Raw genomic sequence first — 17,864 nt, forward strand, 5'->3', positions numbered from 1 at the left:
AGACAAAAAATGTCATTAATGTACCTTCCAGTTTGAAATGTAACACAAATTATTTTTTTCATACAAGATTGATAGTAGTCAACAACAAATCCCGTAAGGCACAGACTTATAGACGTCAAAACGATCTATTCTAGAAAGTTGTACTCTGGAAACCCCTAAAAGATTATTCAGCATAAAACACCCACGCTTGTCCTAAACTTTTTCCAAGCACAGGCCTAAAACATAATCATAATGTGAGTATCATATTGACTTTGCTGAAACAATACAAAATACATAATATTCCAAGGAAAACCACATCTTTGCTCGACAGCTATGACTTCAGGTTTTGGGGTGATAAACTGTAGACTTTATGAATGACTTTGACTCGCTCCACTTTCACACACGACACACATGTTAAAATGATCAGAAACACGGCGTCTTACAAAGTGGTCCCATTGCATAGCTCTAATACGCCGGGTACAGGAGGGAGAGGGCAAGCTGACGTCAAATTGTCTCAGATCTGGGGCTTGTTTTGCTGCCAAAACCACAAAATCACATCGCTTAAATCTGCACACGAGAAGCTTCAAGCGTTAACTCTTGGGGGACCACTCAAGCACTATACGCACTCCTTTTTAGGACAGCAAATGCATCTGTTTCATTCAACAGATAAGCACTATGGAGAATTAAGGCTCAAATGGAAAACAGCTTTTAGTAAGTGATGGATTGTGTCAAAGTGTCATGTGCTGACCTGCAAATGTAAAGTATGAATGTTTTCAGTGAAGGCAATTGACAGAAGCAGATTTTTCACATCAATGGCTATGATCACATGCACACCACAGTCTGATTATCCTCTGATTTCTGGGCCTTTAAGATTATTTAAATAAATGACATGCAAACTGCTAAAGCTGATGTGAGTAAACAGAAGGACCGTGCTCAGAAAGAAATGAATGGTTTTGCTGTTGACATGTTGTTTGTGATTTCAGCCTAACCTGAACGCCTAATCCTACTTTGGACTAAAAATGTAAAATATTTTTCTACGAGTTCTGACATGTAAATTCAACTGGAACAGCCTCACATCTCAGAACACCTACTTGGAAACCCGGGCAACAATTCATTATCCGAGTTAGACAATCCAACATGCAGCATTTGGATTCAGTTTCATATACAAAGTTGAAAATATTGATAGTTCTTGTGTTATTTTCCCTGTTGTTGCAGCTATAAATGCTTTGTTATGCTAATGTTGCTAACGTCTAAGACAATAAAACGTGATGACAATAAAAGAAGAAATTCAATCTCTAACACTTGATTTACCGGTATAACGTACAAATGTAATAACACTGTTGGTAAAATGGATCCACATTTTGGTTGATTTGAGCATTTTCCCAGTATATAATATTTGATTTAAGTTGTTGCAGTTCATAGTAAACTCTCATGTCTCGCTTAGGTCCGAGGTCCCAGAATGACTAGAACGCAGCATAACCACAGTCAATGTTAGCAGAGTCAGAAAGTCAACTTGTATTTGCAGTAAAAGTTCAATATCGGTGAAACAGTTACTTGGTGTATTTGTATTTGCCAATGTGCGCTGGCCAAAGTTTTGCTTGTTTTCTGGGTAGTTATTTCCAAGTGCTGTTCATCATGACTTATTTAAACTTCAATTACACGTTAAATCCATGGTATTTGTGGTACAGAGGATATTTTATGAGCTGTTTAATGCCAGGCGATTTGGAAATATTTGGGGGGAAGTTGGTAAATAAGATAGGGTCCAATTTCTTGTCATTCCCATGCCCCTTTCTGTCTTTTAAACTTTATCAGCTGGATGTGGTTGATTTGGATTTACTTGCACTTGTTTTTGTTTCCGCTGTGATTAGATGAGAATGATAAACTCCTTCACAAACATTACAAGCAAAGAGAGAAAATACAGCCGGATAATTCAATGCAGCATTATTGATTTGCAGAGTTGTAATCTAATGGTGAGGGCATAGCTCAGATTGTATGAAAGGGTTTGGTTTGACACATTAAAAGCTGTACATTAGGATATACACATGCAAACGTCATCTGACAGTGATAAAGTCTTAATTGCGAAGCCCTACAAATATTTTGATAAGGGCCATGATTGTTAACATGGAAGTAGAGCTTTGTTTTTTCACATTTTACATTGAAGTGACCAAATCTACAGCACATGGACGACCTAGAGCTTTATCAAGGCATAATGAAAATGATTATTCATGATTATTTATTTATTTTATTCCTAATTCCTATTTGTTTGCAGCTTAAAGGTTGAATGGACGATTTTTTTTGGCCCTAATTTGAGTCTTATTTCCTCGTGGCGTGGGCTGCCAATTAGTCCTGCCACGTGTCAATCATAAAACGCACCTATCGCTCACCTGCAGCCTCGTGCGGCTCGTCCCCACGTTTCCGCGTGTCTAAGCGCATTGATCTATCATAATATAGTTCCCTTAGTGTACGGGACAAAATGAAGACGGAGAAAGACAGTTCGAGCTGACTCAGAAGAAGATGGAAATCTACGGGAGACGAGAGATGTGATGTGATCCGTTGCGCTAATAAACAAACGCGTGTGTGTTGCATCAGTCCGCACGGGGGAGTGCGCATGCACACTTCCGCCTGCGTTCTCAAATCGCCGAAAAATCGTCCATTGCGCCTTTAAGTGTTCAAACAAAAATACATAATGCAGCATATCGTTTAGGGCTGCTTGATAACGGAAAAAAAGAAACTCATAATTAGTTTAACAACAAGTAATGTATTCAAGAGTTAGTCACAGACAGATAATGTGGTGCTAATGTGGTGTGACTATAATTAAGAGAATGAACAGTTGAAATTAAAGTATGAGACTAATCTAGATCCAATAGTCTGTTATGAAACAGACTTAAACAAAAGGCACAACTTTTCCACTCACTCATATAATTTTTTTTGTTAAAATGTTGTGGGTAACAATCACGACTGATCAACAAATTTGATTCACTGGAATTGTTGATTGTCAATTACTCACAAACTAAAAATTTTTACAAAGCCCAAAACCTAATGCAAATGGGTGATTTATAAGTTTTCTTTCACAGACGTGGGGAGTAAAATAATAAAGATTGGTTACATATGTTCGTCATTACATTGAAAAACTTATTTATAGACTACATTTCCCCCCCACGTACTGCACTGAAACATCCGACAATTAAAACCATATGAGAATGAGGCACCAAGTTACAATGTGATTGGTCAAGTCTGAGAACAACTCATCCTTGGTGAAACAAAAAGCAGATACAGATGACTACCTCTGTGGCTCAGAACAATAGAACAAATATTTAAACAAAAGTAAAACATGCCCTGGTCTTACATCTTTCTCCAATGCAGCCTTCAGCATAAAAATTAATCATCACATAAAAATTCCAATTCCCAGAAAAAGGCTGACGACCTATACGGAGCAAATGTGCAGTTCAAAGTTCATTGTATTATGTGTCACGTTCTAACACTTTGCACATGTTGACTGTCCATTACTATCAGTCATTTGCAAATATCAATATCCCTTAAAACAACCGTCCGACTTCACGCGACACAGAAGGGCCTTGCACGCGGTTCAACGTGTGGCTTCTGTTTCTGTGCAACTGTAAATCAAGGAGATTCGAGCTGTGAATGCGGCGAGATACGGGCCTGTGCTGTAATGTGTCCCGGGAGCGAAGGCATATTTCCTGCTGAAAACATCGGAGAGCCATCACTTTTAACTGACTCACAACAAACGTGGACCATGTGTGCCGTCATGCATGGGGCTGTTTTACGGATAAACACGAGTAAATACTGTGTTAGCTTTCACATGCCATTTAGCTAACTCACACCTTGACAAATGCATAGCCAATCTAAGTAAATTTGTATTATTTGATTAACTTCTTATGTTTATGTATGTCTTATTTGATTATATTTTGCCATAATCATTCATTATTTCATGTTGCACCTATCGCCGAAGCAAGTTTGTCTGTGAATTTTATTAATTGAAAATGGTCATAAACCTTAATTAAAAAGGGCTGTGTGGGATTATAAAACTGAAATGCTAAACAATTGTAGAGCACTGCAGTTTAAGTTGTGTTAAAATGCAGATCTTTGTTCAAAATTAAAAAAAATTAAAGTACAAAATTACTTATTTTTGTAAGATTTGTGTACACGTAATAAACGTTTGTTTATGCTCATTGGCTAATGATGACTATGTTCAAATATGTGACTTTCTGAAGGTGGAAAATCGGTAAGTAGAACAACAACAAAAATGATTTTGTTTTGGGCAAAAAGGTTCATACTGTAACAATTAAGATAAGTTTCAGTTCAATAACGGTTTGCGTACCATAATCACAAACATGTTATTATTCTTTAACTTTAATCACAGTAATCTATATGCACCTCTCATGAGGCTGGTAATCCAAGGTGCACTGAATTTATAGCTTCTTAAACAGCGTTTGTGTAAACCCAAATTTCAGGAAACTTTTACGGTCTCCCATGCATCACGAAGAAGGCATTCACCATTTGACCCTTGGACAGTTAAACTACAGCTGGGTTTGTAAAGCCTCAGAAAAAGGGCCTTCTCTGGAAATTAAGCGCATGGAGTACGTTTAGGGCTTGCGTTATTTTTACTACAAACTATCAACAGCTTGAATTGGTGCCAGTGTTAACTATAGCCGCAGTAGTATCATATCTGTGTTTGAAATGCATCCAGGAGCTTATTAATAAACGGATGCACGCACTGCCAGTTACTCTTAAACTACACCCCCACATCAAGATATTATATTACCCATCTTACTACTGAAATCATTAACATGCCTTACTCTCCTATAATGACTATAACATTGTAAGACGAGATACAGCTTCCCCAAGGTTAAATCAAACCTTAAGCATTTTAACTCGTTTTTATTTTCAAGCTCAGTAAGGATCACAAGAGCAAATTAATGACCTCCTGCTCTTAGGGTAAACTGTATTGCATATCATTTTTATGTCCGAAGATGCGACTATGTCATTGTTTTGTTGCGTATGGTGCATCACATGTGAGGAGCAAACCAAGTTCAACTTTTGCCTCGGGGTCAAAACTCCATGAGTTTCCCAGAACATCCTGTTTGCAGTCTGTACTGTAGTCTGACCAGCCACAGTTAGTCTAACCTCTAACATTTTATCGAGTGTATAACAATTTATTTTTTTCTATAAATAAAGTTGAAAAAAGATTATTTCTATCCATTTTGATCAGATTTAATGACAACTTATTTTAGACTATAAATATTCTTGTGTATGTGATGAATTTGTCTTTCCTATGCCATGTATGCAGCCACTGTGTACTATAGTCTCAACTTCTCTGCAAGAAAACAAAAGTTTATTGTGATAAAATTCTTAAAATACAGCATTTGGAAACTTCTGTTACGACTATACCTGCTACTTTCTGTTTGAATTCAGGAGGAGCTGGAACCAGACCAATCCTTGTTTTGTTCAGACCAAAATCTGTTACTTCTATTACCTCAGTTCAGTGCTTTACTCACTGATTTCTCAGAAATGTGCACTGTTTCTCAATGTATTTATTTTTACTTGTAAGCAACCATGTTTGTTTTGACACAAACAGACCATGCGTTTCTCTGATTGGTTAATTTGCTTGTCAAACATTACCAGAAACCAGGGAGACAAGATATGGTTCCAGACCAAAACGTCTTTTTAAAGTAGAGTAAAGGTGTGTGCTGTTGACTGGCCAGGTAAGTTATGATACTTATACTAATGTTACTTCATAAGGAATACTGCTGCTACTACCGGTATTACGTCTACCAAATACTAACTTCAACTACTCATTAGCAATAGGGCTATATTTAATGCCCTAGTGCCCATTTGAAATATAACTATTATTTTGTAACATTTGAAAGTGTTATAACAAAGGCAAGCACTGTCAACTATATGGAGGCTCTGGAAAGTTTTGGGTGACTTTCTTTGGCCCCAGTTTCCTCCAACATCGCCCCATCAATCTGACATTAACCCATTAGTGCTGAAGTGTGACAAAGGTCGATATGAATGACTGACTTCAGCAGCAGGAGGACTGGAAACCCATGACCTTATAAGGAAGAAGTGTGGAGGAGCAAATGATAATAGTGACAAATTTAATGAGCTATTGAGTTTATATTCTCTTCATTATATGTCTTAAACACTTCCAAGAGATGTCCAAAGCTTCCGCAGCCTTCACTATTATCCTGTTAGGTCAATAATGACAAAGCGCATGCTATTTTTGAGCTAAAACAAACATCTAAGACCTACTTGATCTGAATTGTGACTTTGACAGATTTGTTTTTCCATAACTGTCAGATCGTGAAGAATAAACAGGAACCTGGTTATCTGCTATTCCTTATAAAAAAAAACTCCAAAGCTATTTAATTAATAGAGAATAGAAGAGTTAATAATCGTCTATAGTAAATAATCTAAAAACTACTACTCCTGCCACTAAAATATATAATAATCCTAACTAGATCTATTGCAATTAAGGCAGTATAATGATAAATACAAATAATTGTAATAAAAGTCATTCATGTTGAGATGGTATAAAACATTGGTAGAAGTATTACACAGTTGTGACATGTCATTTAGACCTCAAATGCAAACTGTTTGTGTCTCATTAGGGACATTGTATTTGGGGAGCTGCCCAGCTGCTTCCTGTGGCCCCTTCTGTCCCTTCAAACCAAATCTGTGCACTGTCAAAGATGGAAGACAAAGCCTGATAAAAAAATTGTCTGCACGTGAGCACAATTTATCACATGAGGTTTACGGACTGCGCCGGACATCAACAAATATGTGTTGTATATTTGGGACTTCCTGTGAGGGGAGGATCCTGGCCTTCTGAACAGGAAACAGAATTTGATGTTGACTCTGTGCCATCAGAAATATGTAAAGCTGTTAACAAATGGGCCAAGGACTGGGAAATGAGAAAAGGGTCGCAGCCAGTTTGTTTAGGGACACGCCAAGAAATGACAAAACCGCAGCTGCTTTGTCCTTCGCAGAGATGGTAAACAAAACAAACTCAGGCAAAGTTTGGACAAACCTTTGGACATTATTTTTAACACTGCGGATCATTAGGGCTGTAGTCGACAAAAGAGATTCTTAAAGGGGACAGTGGCGTGAAACTGCAACTAAAATACAAGAAAAGTACTGCAGGAAACTGTGTATTTATATGTAAAAGGCAGATTCACTCGCAAATCTTCAGCTACCTCACTCCATGCATTGTACTTTCTGCTGTTGTCCCGTATAGATCTGAACAAATAGACACATTTTGGTAAACTAAAACACGATTTATTGATTACCGGTAATCGACTAAACAACTAAGGGCTGACAACCCAACAGATCATAAACACTTTTTCAGAAAATGAAGAAAGAGTTAAATTAGAGGGTTCATTTGTCATGCTAGATACTTAGGGTGGGGAACTTGGTTTTAAAAATTTAAAAAATAAAGTTGTATAAACAGTTTTCAGGCCAATTATTACTCTTAACTAACTTGTGTTTCCATGCGACGTACAGTATCCATTTCTTAAAGCTTGCAGACATGTCTTAGTGGAAGTGGAGAACATGGCAAATCGAACTCTTTAATTGTGGTCGTTGTTGGCCACCCATTCTGTTGCCTTGTGGTGGCATGGGGTGGCAGTAACACGGCCAGACGACTGCAGAAAAAAAAACATTTCCCAGCATGCCGCGCAGCCAAAGTCAACAAATCATCAAAATCAGCTCACCCTTTGCTCCCCTCTCGATATGACTAACACTGAAAGATTTACTGTTGCAATGACATGCCTGGGCCAATGAGCCAGTGTTACACATTATACTTCACTTCCATTTCAATACAGTTTTATAGTGGTCTCTTTGCAAGTTTATTTTACAGTGCTACAAAAGTTGGCTGCACATCGTCGAGACAATCCGAAAAAAGTGGTGTCTAATGTTCGTTCTGGCAGCACCATGTAGGGAAATCCTGACCAAAACATAACTGTGCTAAAATTAACCTGAAAGTCTCTCCTCTTGAAACCCGTAAATGCTCATAATGCAAATACCTACAGACTTGACTTATTGTAACGTTTCTCTGGCATTTTCCTGCCAATTTACAATTGTGGAGTTTCCGCCCTCAAATATTCCCTTATAAAATGGCTTTTTGCCATGTGTAACTCAAGACAGCTGGTTGTGATTACGTCTTGGGCTATATACTTTCATTGTATCAGCTCTTTTGGCCCAGGGTAAGTGAAACCAGTCCACGGCATCAAGGGAGCTGAACTGTAGGCAGGCAAACAAAGCAGGCAGTGTCAGAGTTAGCACGTGCCGACCAACGGCTGCAGCACAGGGACTGTTGTTAAACTATTTGGGACTATTGGATATGAAGATATACAGGACGCGCTGCCTCTTTATCTCTGAGCTTCCCGTTATAGTGAACAGCTAGGGTCAAACTGTGAAACCAAAGGGTTTTTCACACTTTGTTTTGATTCGAAAGAGAGGATTACGGTTTTCACATCAGTGAAAAACTCACACACTTTCAAGGAAACTGCCGTCAGGGAAAGGTGCAGCATGTATTTTCACTATTGAGGGCCAGCTTTTATTTAAATGCTGTGGGTTAGTTCCGGGTTTAGTTCCAGTTTAGTCTTAATTTTAATGTGGTGTTTGCTCAAATGTGAACGCACCCAAATATTGCACAAAATCCTAGGACAATTTAAGACTATAAATATATATATATATATATATATATATATATATATATATATATATATATATTTATAGTCTTAAATTGTATATACATACAATATATATATACATACATATATGAATATATATATATATATGAATATATATGAATATATATATGAATATATATATATATATATAAATAAATATAAATATATTTATATATATATATATATTGTGATGTATATTGAGTGCAGTGCCGATCACAAAGTTGGTAAATGGTTTGGCTTGTTCACAGAAGAAAACGTCCTCCATAATCTTTGTCCTCTCCTTGAGCCAGGTTTGTTCTTTGGCCTTCCACTCCTCCTCTCGCACTTGGAAGGCATTTGGATCGACCTGCTTCTGTGTCATTTTGCAGGCCTGATTTTTGGACAAACACCTTTTGCTCTTCCAACCAGGCATTTTCTCTGGCCCGCTACCCTTCCTCTTTTTGTTGGTAGGCTTTGTCCTTAGCCAACTCCTCTGCTGACTTATGTTGCGCTTTCTCTTGAAGGGCCTGAATTTCAGCTAACAACTCCTGCTGTCTTGCCACCAACATAATTCTTTCTTGCATCAAGGCATTTTCCTTTGCCTGACATTGTTCCTCTCTCTGCTGGAAGGTCATTTCCTTAGCCTCTTTGTTGATTTGCAGAACGCGTAGTCAAAACTAACATTTCCTCTTTCAATGCATATCCAGGTTCCTTGTGTAATTGTGCATCGCCTTCATAGTCCAAGCATATTAGACTCAACACTCCAGTCACTATAACCTTACCTTCCTGCCATCCAACTTGTTACTGGGGTCTAGGAATAGCATTCGATGGACCATTTAATACCCCAGTGGTTTGCAGCACATGTCAGTGGGCCATGACATGTAGGGCACATACATAGACAGTGGGATATAGGCCAGGGCTAAAGGTAGTGGAGGAGCGTTTATGAGCTAAATTAAACGCACAACTGTTAGCAGCAGGGAATTAGCAGCTTATTTTAGCTCTCCCTTAGAGACTGGGATGTGCCTATGGAGAGATACACAATACCAGCTATGACCACAAATGGATAGGGGCCTGTTTGGCGTGGTTCCAGGGCTCACGTGCGCTCCGCTGGGCCAGAACCCTGCTAAAATAATAACACACATTGTATACGTCGACGGATGGATGGTTCAGTGACGTAAACATGCAATAGATTTTTATCACACGCACCAGTTTAGAGCATCCGGGCCAAAGAAGACTTATACTGGCATGTTTAGTCAAATAAATCGTAAATCAAAGTAAAGCGGGCAGTAAAAGCGCTCTGCAGGCAAATGGTCCCTGACAGAAAGAAAAATGATTGCTTCATAGTTTATGCAAAGGGTTAATACACAGTCTAATGTTAGTAATGTAGCACCTGCTGCAGTATACAATGGGTCAATGTCTAAACATAGGCTGGAGAGGACAAGATAAAGTCATGTAACAAATGAAATAATCAATCACTGACATTGCATTTTATGATATAAAAAGAAGATGGATTATTTAGCACTGGCTACATTCACAATGCTCACCAAAATAAATCTGATTACTGTCTGATTTCTGGACCTTTAAGATTATTTACATGGCATGCAAACCGCAAAATCTGTTGTGCAGAGGGATCATGATCAGAAAAAAATCTGATGATTTTGAGGTTTGCATATTGTTTTAATAACATTTAAACAAAAATCATATCCTAATCAGATTTTAAAAGTGCATATAACCACAGCCACTGATGAGTTTCACAGGAATTATGGACATTACCTGTTCATAATAAATGCAAGTCTATGAGCAGTGGACATCGTGGACAAAATGTACAAGCATTAAAACAATGAGTATACACAGATTTAGTTTTAGGTTGAAGTTAAAATGCATTTGACCTAACCTTGTCATTCAAAACAAAATTTCTAAATAGGCATGTTTATTTTGACGGGAAGACGGACAGAAGTCAATACATTTAGCCATACACTTCCACCTTTATCCAACCTTGTTTGTAACACAGAACTTCTCTCTACCACCTGCAAATGGCATTTATTACTATTTATAAAAAGCATATTCATTTGGGTTGGGTTTTATGTCAGATGCCCTCCCTGGGACAAATGGCTTAATTTATTTGTGCTTAAAATGGGTTTCTATGACTATAAGCAAATATAATATTTTTTGATAATGACTTGAACTCAAGTGCCCTTTGAATTTGAGAGTAACGTCTGCCCTCAGGTTGCACTAGAAGAACAGCCAACTTATTGACATATTCTTCACCACATAACTCAAACTCCAGTTCTGTCCATCTGCTCTTTGCTATCAAAACACTGCAGCACCAAATTCCTCAGTAAAACACAACCAAATGAAGAATCTCTCAAGTCAAATCACTATTTTCATGTTACACACACAGCCCCTTCCTCTGCAATTACGCATCAATCATCTTTGCCAGCATTCGCCTCCCTGACTGTGAGGCACGACTGTAGTTAAGGCCAGCGTACAGCTTATTTAACTAAAAATAACCAAACAAAGAACATCTGGATCGCTGGTATGCAGTTAGCTGATGCCAATGAAAACATGTTTAAAGTGATCAACATAAAAGACTTGCATAATTTCTGGAGGAATTACTGAAGGGGAAAATTCTGTATTTTCAACTATTAGCTCCTCTATTGTGTGTGTTCTGAGTTATGGCATAGTGGTCTTAACAGCACACGATGGGGGCCAGGCCTGAGCTCAATTTGATTAGACGCTAGTATGAGTGGTATGTGCTCTACTGATAGCATTATTACATGAGGTTATACATTCAGTTTTAATCGGAATAAATGTATTTTCATAGCTGTATATGAATATACCTGTTCCCTACTTGTTTTGCGCTCAACGGTCTGCCTGTTTGTGACAACCAAATAAAATGTTCTTGTCAATTTGTGAATAAGAATTAGTTTTTGTTTTTTTAAAGAAATGCTAGTTTTATGTTGGTTTAATCTGATTATTTATAAGGACCCTGCATTTCATATGTTACTAGTAGATGAGGAAGGTGAAAAAAATATGAAATAGATGTGAATGTTGTTTTGAAGATATCAAGTATAGTTTGTGGGAGAAAATAATAAAATAAAAAATGCTACAAAAAGGGCTGAAAAAATAAATACCGGTAATTATGTTGAAAACATATTTATTCACGTTTATTAATAATTTTACTGACATTTAACATTTGTCTGAAAATCCTCAACTTTATATTGGGTCCTATTTAAATGAACTTGCAATAGTGAACTAGAGATTGTCCAAAACATAGAGCCAACCGCTTTCTTTGATATTCAGTGTTTTTTTCCGCTTCAGCAGGTGTTAAATTCACAGTCAACAAACAAACTCCACATGACCACACGGCATTTCATTCTGAAAGTACTGCAATCCTCCCTTAAACGCAGCTTTTCCATAGATCGAGCCAACATGTGCCTCAGTTTTACGCAGCGTCCCGCGCCCTGCTGGGACACCCCTCTGCGGTTAACTGCAGGAGGGCGAGGCAGTGCCCCCCTGTCCCACCGGAGGATGCAGCCAGGTCAATCCAGCTGGTTTCTATTAGCATACCTCTTCAAGGGACGGGACAACTAACTCATGTGGGCAGACACTTGAGCAAGATAAATGACACGATTTTGCCAGGCAGGTTCAACCCTCCGTCTGAACTAGGATCACCTCTGATTATGACGATTCTTTCATGTTTAGGACGCAAAGTTGACAAATAATTTCACAGTGATGAACGAGGACGGAGCGTGTCATCAAAGAGGCACACAACCTTCACTTTTTGTCTGCTTGTCCAATTTAAAGACTATACTTGCCTGTAAACAGTCTGGTAAAGCTCTGTTTAAACCCTCCCCTTCATGTGTGGCTTTTGGGGTTTGGTTGTAATCTCACCTCTGCTTATGTCTGCTACACAACCACAATGTCATTCAAAGCCAGACCAGACCAAATAATACAAATATTCATTCATTTCAACCATTTGACCGGAGGGTTTCTGCAGATAAAAGAAACTCTAATACAATATTTAGCTGAACCAAGAGCTTTATATTGTTATAGCAACAGAAATTCCTGGATTTGTTTCAAGTATACATGGAATATATATCACATAGTTGTGTTATCCACATTGATATAAACTAAGCCTATAGCAAACAGCCAAAGATATTATGCCGAGAATACACTACTAAAACATGCTTCTGAGTCTGAATGTAACCAATGGTCATTGAGATTTATTAGATATGTCCTGCTTTTTCAAATATAACTTTCTGAATGATAAAGTCAAGTTAATAAGTTAATAATACACAACTTTTAGCTCCAGGAGTAAAGATTGAATTGAAATAACATATTTTAGCTTCTAAAATAGTCATGTATGATTTAGTTCTTGCGATTATATTGTGACCTGAATAATCATGATCCAAATAACCATGACATCCAGAATTAATATAAAGCAAAATCAATTTAGAAGACAGAAACTAGCGATTTAACCTTTTGTACGAGCTCCGTCCATACCCACTCATTTGCCAGTAACACAAGCAGACACTATTTCAAAGTTGACAGCGGTAAGAAAGTGTCCCGTGGTAAGAATTAATATTTACATTTTACGGCTTCTTTCCAACAGCTGTGCAGCACTGTCACACCTTACATCTCTAATGTCCACCACATTGCTCTTTAAACTGCAGGACGAACTCCACTTCAGAGCCACACACAAACATAAATCATGTCGTGAACTAATGGATCTATAAATGGGAGCTCATCTTTGAAGTAACACGTGCATCATAATAAATGACATTGGCGACATCACTAAAAGTTAAGAGTGTTTGTGTCTGAGCCAAAGATGCCAGGGATACTGACTGAGGAAGCAGGAAGCCACTACTGAGATATAATTCACTTGGCCACCCACAGAAGCAAGGTTAGGCCAAAGTGTTGAAATGTTAAATGGAGTTATATTGAGGCCGGGGGAGAAGCTTGAACTTGCATGACCCATAATGTAGAGTAAATGTAGCTAAAAGGTAAAATATGCGTATGTTGATTGAGTCTGAAGAAAGAAATATAAAGACCCATTCAACCTATGTACTTTTAGCCCTTTGCACAATGAATATAAGTGGCTATTCTTACTTTAAAAGTGCATATATTGCCAATGTTATTGCTTTGCCATGAATGCATGCCACAATATGGGATTAAAAGTATATATCTCTATGGAAACAAGGCCAAGTTACAGGTCAAATCAAAAAACACTTTATGCATTTAGCACATTTTTATAAAAAAATGTGAAGAAAACGCACAAAACAACCACAAAACAACCACAAAACAAAACAAAACAAAACAAAACAAAACAAAACAAAACAACAAAAGGTATAATAAGTGTTTAATTTGATCTTACTAAGATCAAATTGAACCAAGTCAAATCAAAACAAAAGAGGTGGCTGTGCTCACAAGAATGCATGTTTGTTTTTTTAGAAATAAAAACACCTGTAAATTAATACATTTAAGAAATATATGCCAAATGTTATAATGTGGATTGTTCAAGGCAAAACTATGTAATCTAATCTTCATACACTCCCCACCATAAATGTTAAATAGTGCACCTTTAATGGCGTTAACTTTTATATGTTATCTGCATTTTTTATAAGCTTACCTAAGTCCATCCCATATACTTGTCCAGTCATGTACTGTAATAATATGTATTATTATTATTATTATATATGTTTATCCTGGTTTGATCAACACTTGATCACCAGGCATAAATGTATATCGAGTAGAAACCTGACCTTACATGACCCGATCTCTAAAGTAAACTTGGCCACAAAGTAAACCTTGAATGGTGAGTCCCTCAGCAACTTGAGGTTTAAGTAAAACACACACTGGTTTCACTGGCACATACACATAGCCCTACAATATGTGCTTATTATAGTGTCCTGAGATGAGAGAAGAGCATCAGCAGCTTAGCCTCCCATGGTGAAAATGCCTGGAGTGTACTCTTAGGAATACCAGGTCTAGACCAGGACTAAACCAGTCTAAAAAGGTTTAAACAGGACTGCAAAAGACTAAACCAGGTCTAAACCTATCCCGGACTAAACAAGAACAAAACCAGGTCAAAACCAAGGCTGTAGAGGACAAAACTAGAACTTAACCAGATCTAAACCAGGTCCCGGAGTAAGCAGGACTAAACCAGATAAAAACAAAGACAAAATCAGGACTACCCTCAGTCAAAACCAGGTTCTAGTTTGATAGAGGGCCATCAGACACCAGCTTACCCTTGCAGTGAAATTGCCTAAAGCACAAATTTAAGAATACAAGGAATAAATACAAACTTAAACCTAAACTAGTCAAATTATAAACCAGGACTAAACTAGAACTTTACCAGGACTAAACCAAGTCTCAGGATGGGGGAAGAGAGGCAGGTAAAGGAACAACAGCCCCCCTCAGCATTAGAGCCTCCCACAGTGAAACCGCCTGGAGTGCACATTTAAGCAGCCAGTGAAATTGACAGAGCCGCAGTGGGCCTCCACATTAAAGAGGTGAAGGAAGGAGTGTCTCCCCTCAGGACGGGCAGCCGCTCTGGGAAACACAAGAGAGGAACTATACCAGGACAAAGGGGACTCTGTTTCCTGTCCCGTCACTTGTTGTTCATTTAGGAGTGGAAATGGGCTCTTCGATTTCAAAAAAAGGTTCACAGGTCATGAGGTACTGCTGCCTTTGACCTAGCAACGCACCCAAAAGTGTCCCCAAAGACGTATGTGAAACCTTTGCCACAAGAGCAATTCAAAGGAGAGATTATCCACCAACAAAGTAACCTACTTTTTGCTTGTAAGGATTTTTTTTGCAAATACGGCAATAAATAGCCACATTGTACTATGCTTTGCGCCGAGTTAGTGCTTGTTTTGTGACTTTTTATTGTTCTATTTATTGTGTATTATGATGAATGTGTTGCGTCCCTATTTGTGCTGGCGCTCTGCCTGCAATCAAACTTCCTTAACGGATAAATAAAGGGAATTCGATTTGATATAAAATGCTTTCCACTATTACTTGGTGCAAAACTTATTCTGCCAACAAATCATTATGTTTCTTCCTTGAATAGAAACACTTTTAGCCACTCATCACTTGTGCATAAAGAGGATCATTAGCAGCTAAACGATCTGGCCTTTAAACTTAACAAAAAGGGGAGTCAAGATTCAGCTAGAAAAACAACATGGACTTTGATGCCCAAATCAAAAAGTAAACAAACACAAGAAGACAAATAGCTCCATATCACACATCAGAGAGTGGAGGGAGGTGGTTCTCAAGGTCATGGGAAAAGATTAATTCGAGGACAGACAAAGCTCGATGCAGCAGCGGTAGAGTGCGCCAGACTCTTACCTTCACATATGCGGTGAAGCGCTGGCACTGCTCCCTGTTGATGTCCAGGCTCAGCTGTTGGCTCAGCTGGGGGACCTGAGAGCCGCTCTGAAAGAAGTAGACTCTGGAGGGCTGGCTCTTTTGTCTCTTATCAGCGTCTGCGGTCAGGTTGTACAGCAGCTCTGAACACAAGCAAAATGTGGACACAAAAATAAGCAGTCCTTCAAGAAATCTTTAACTAGAACATTAACACATTGGAAGTACCACAGGACTTTCCGTGTAAAGTTTGGAATCTAAAGTAAGACAAAATTAACTTGCACGTATGAAGTCCAGTCTGAGAATTCAGTACTTTGCATTCGTAAGCGTTCGGAAATGAGCCAGAAGGCGAACTGAGCTCAGAGATTCTCACATAGGTTTGAGGAAGTTTGTGTTTTCATTCACTTTTAATCACTAAGGTTGTACGTAAAGTTTTATAAATTAGACCCCAAATCCAGATAGGGTCTACAACAGGACTAAAAATAGAACTAAGAACTAAAATAGACAGCGCTAAACAATAGTTTTGTGGATACAACTGACTCTAAATTAGAACAGCAGAGGAGTCAAGGAAGGAGCTTTTTGTCTGAGAAACAGTATTGGACTAAACTAGGTGAATAGATCAGTAATCAAGATCTTAACATAACTAAATCAGGTCTAAACCAGGGCTAAACCAAATTGAACAATTACTAAACCAGATCTACATTAAATCTGACTAAACAAGACAAATCCAATAAGTCGTCCTTACTTGTCAATCTCAAACAGGTACCAATTTTCAACATGAGCTACAGCGATGTCCATTAGAAATAATTGTCCCAACAACTATTAAGACTATGCAGACTTGGGGTTGCTGGTAATTGCAGTAAAATGCGAAGAAAAATAAATTATATTTTATTACCGTTAATAAAATAAGGATTTTGGACACTCCTTTTGGACAGCATTCAACAAAAGCGCCTCGTTTAAGGCAATAATCTGTAATGGCTGTCAATTTAACATAATAATTATGTGTGGCTTGCTTCACTTCAAATTACAAAGATTTCATTTATAAATCAAACACAGCAGTCAGGGTTGTTTCTTGTGAATGAGTAGAATGCCTATTTGTTGTTAATGGGAAAATGGGAAAAGTTAATGGAAGAGGAAACTCATTTAGTGGTTGGAGGAGCGTAAGTTGTAATGGTGTGAAAAGCAGGCATTGCACTAACACCATAACATCTGTAATGCTTGTGGTTCCACCCTAAGTGACACTGAAGGGCATAAATTAAATGTACTTTGACTGAAATCATAGCTTTCCCCCCCCCAGAAGCCCATATTTGGTCTTTTGGACATTTAACAGCTATTCCCAAGCATGAATCAGCCTCAGTTTGTCGAAATGACTTCAAGAGGGTGTCATAGTGGTAAAACAGTGGGAGGGGTGGCAACACACGCCCAGGTCGAACCAAGGCCTACTGTTTTCCAGCCATGAGTTCAGACCAGAAGAGGCAAAAGCAGGTTTCATTATACACATGCCGTTTTCCACTATAGACGCCAGACGCACAAACAGAGAAGGCCTATTCACACGGGCCGGGCAAGTGCAGTCATTATGTAACAACAGAAGGTCTGGTCCCGTGGGGGGGCGCGGCAGGGACACACCCGAACTCTGGAACAAGACTGCACCTCAGCACTTCGACGGCCACCGCACCCCGACGCAAAAATGCCAAAAGGTAAACAAGTGCACAAAGAGGCGGCGGCGGCACACCAAATGTCAACCGTAATAATGGTCTACATGTGAATTAGAGTGCGTTGACGGATGCAAATAATTTACATCAAACTAGGACTAAACATAGAACT

General features: G+C 38.4%; 1 protein-coding gene across 1 annotated transcript in view; it reads right to left on the minus strand.

The window, feature by feature from the left end:
- itga9 (integrin, alpha 9) overlaps positions 1 to 17,864 on the minus strand; it is a 70,617-nt gene that overhangs the window by 32,324 nt on the left and 20,429 nt on the right. The window contains exon 15 of the mRNA XM_072436380.1: positions 16,026 to 16,186. Coding sequence (XP_072292481.1) covers positions 16,026 to 16,186 — 161 coding nt within the window. The remainder of the gene's footprint in view (positions 1 to 16,025; positions 16,187 to 17,864) is intronic.

The sequence above is a fragment of the Eucyclogobius newberryi genome, unplaced genomic scaffold (genome assembly GCF_026437365.1).
Source record: "Eucyclogobius newberryi isolate DKJ021-1_F unplaced genomic scaffold, fEucNew1.0.hap1 SCAF_8, whole genome shotgun sequence".
In the NCBI taxonomy this organism is placed as follows: Eukaryota; Metazoa; Chordata; class Actinopteri; order Gobiiformes; family Gobiidae; genus Eucyclogobius; species Eucyclogobius newberryi.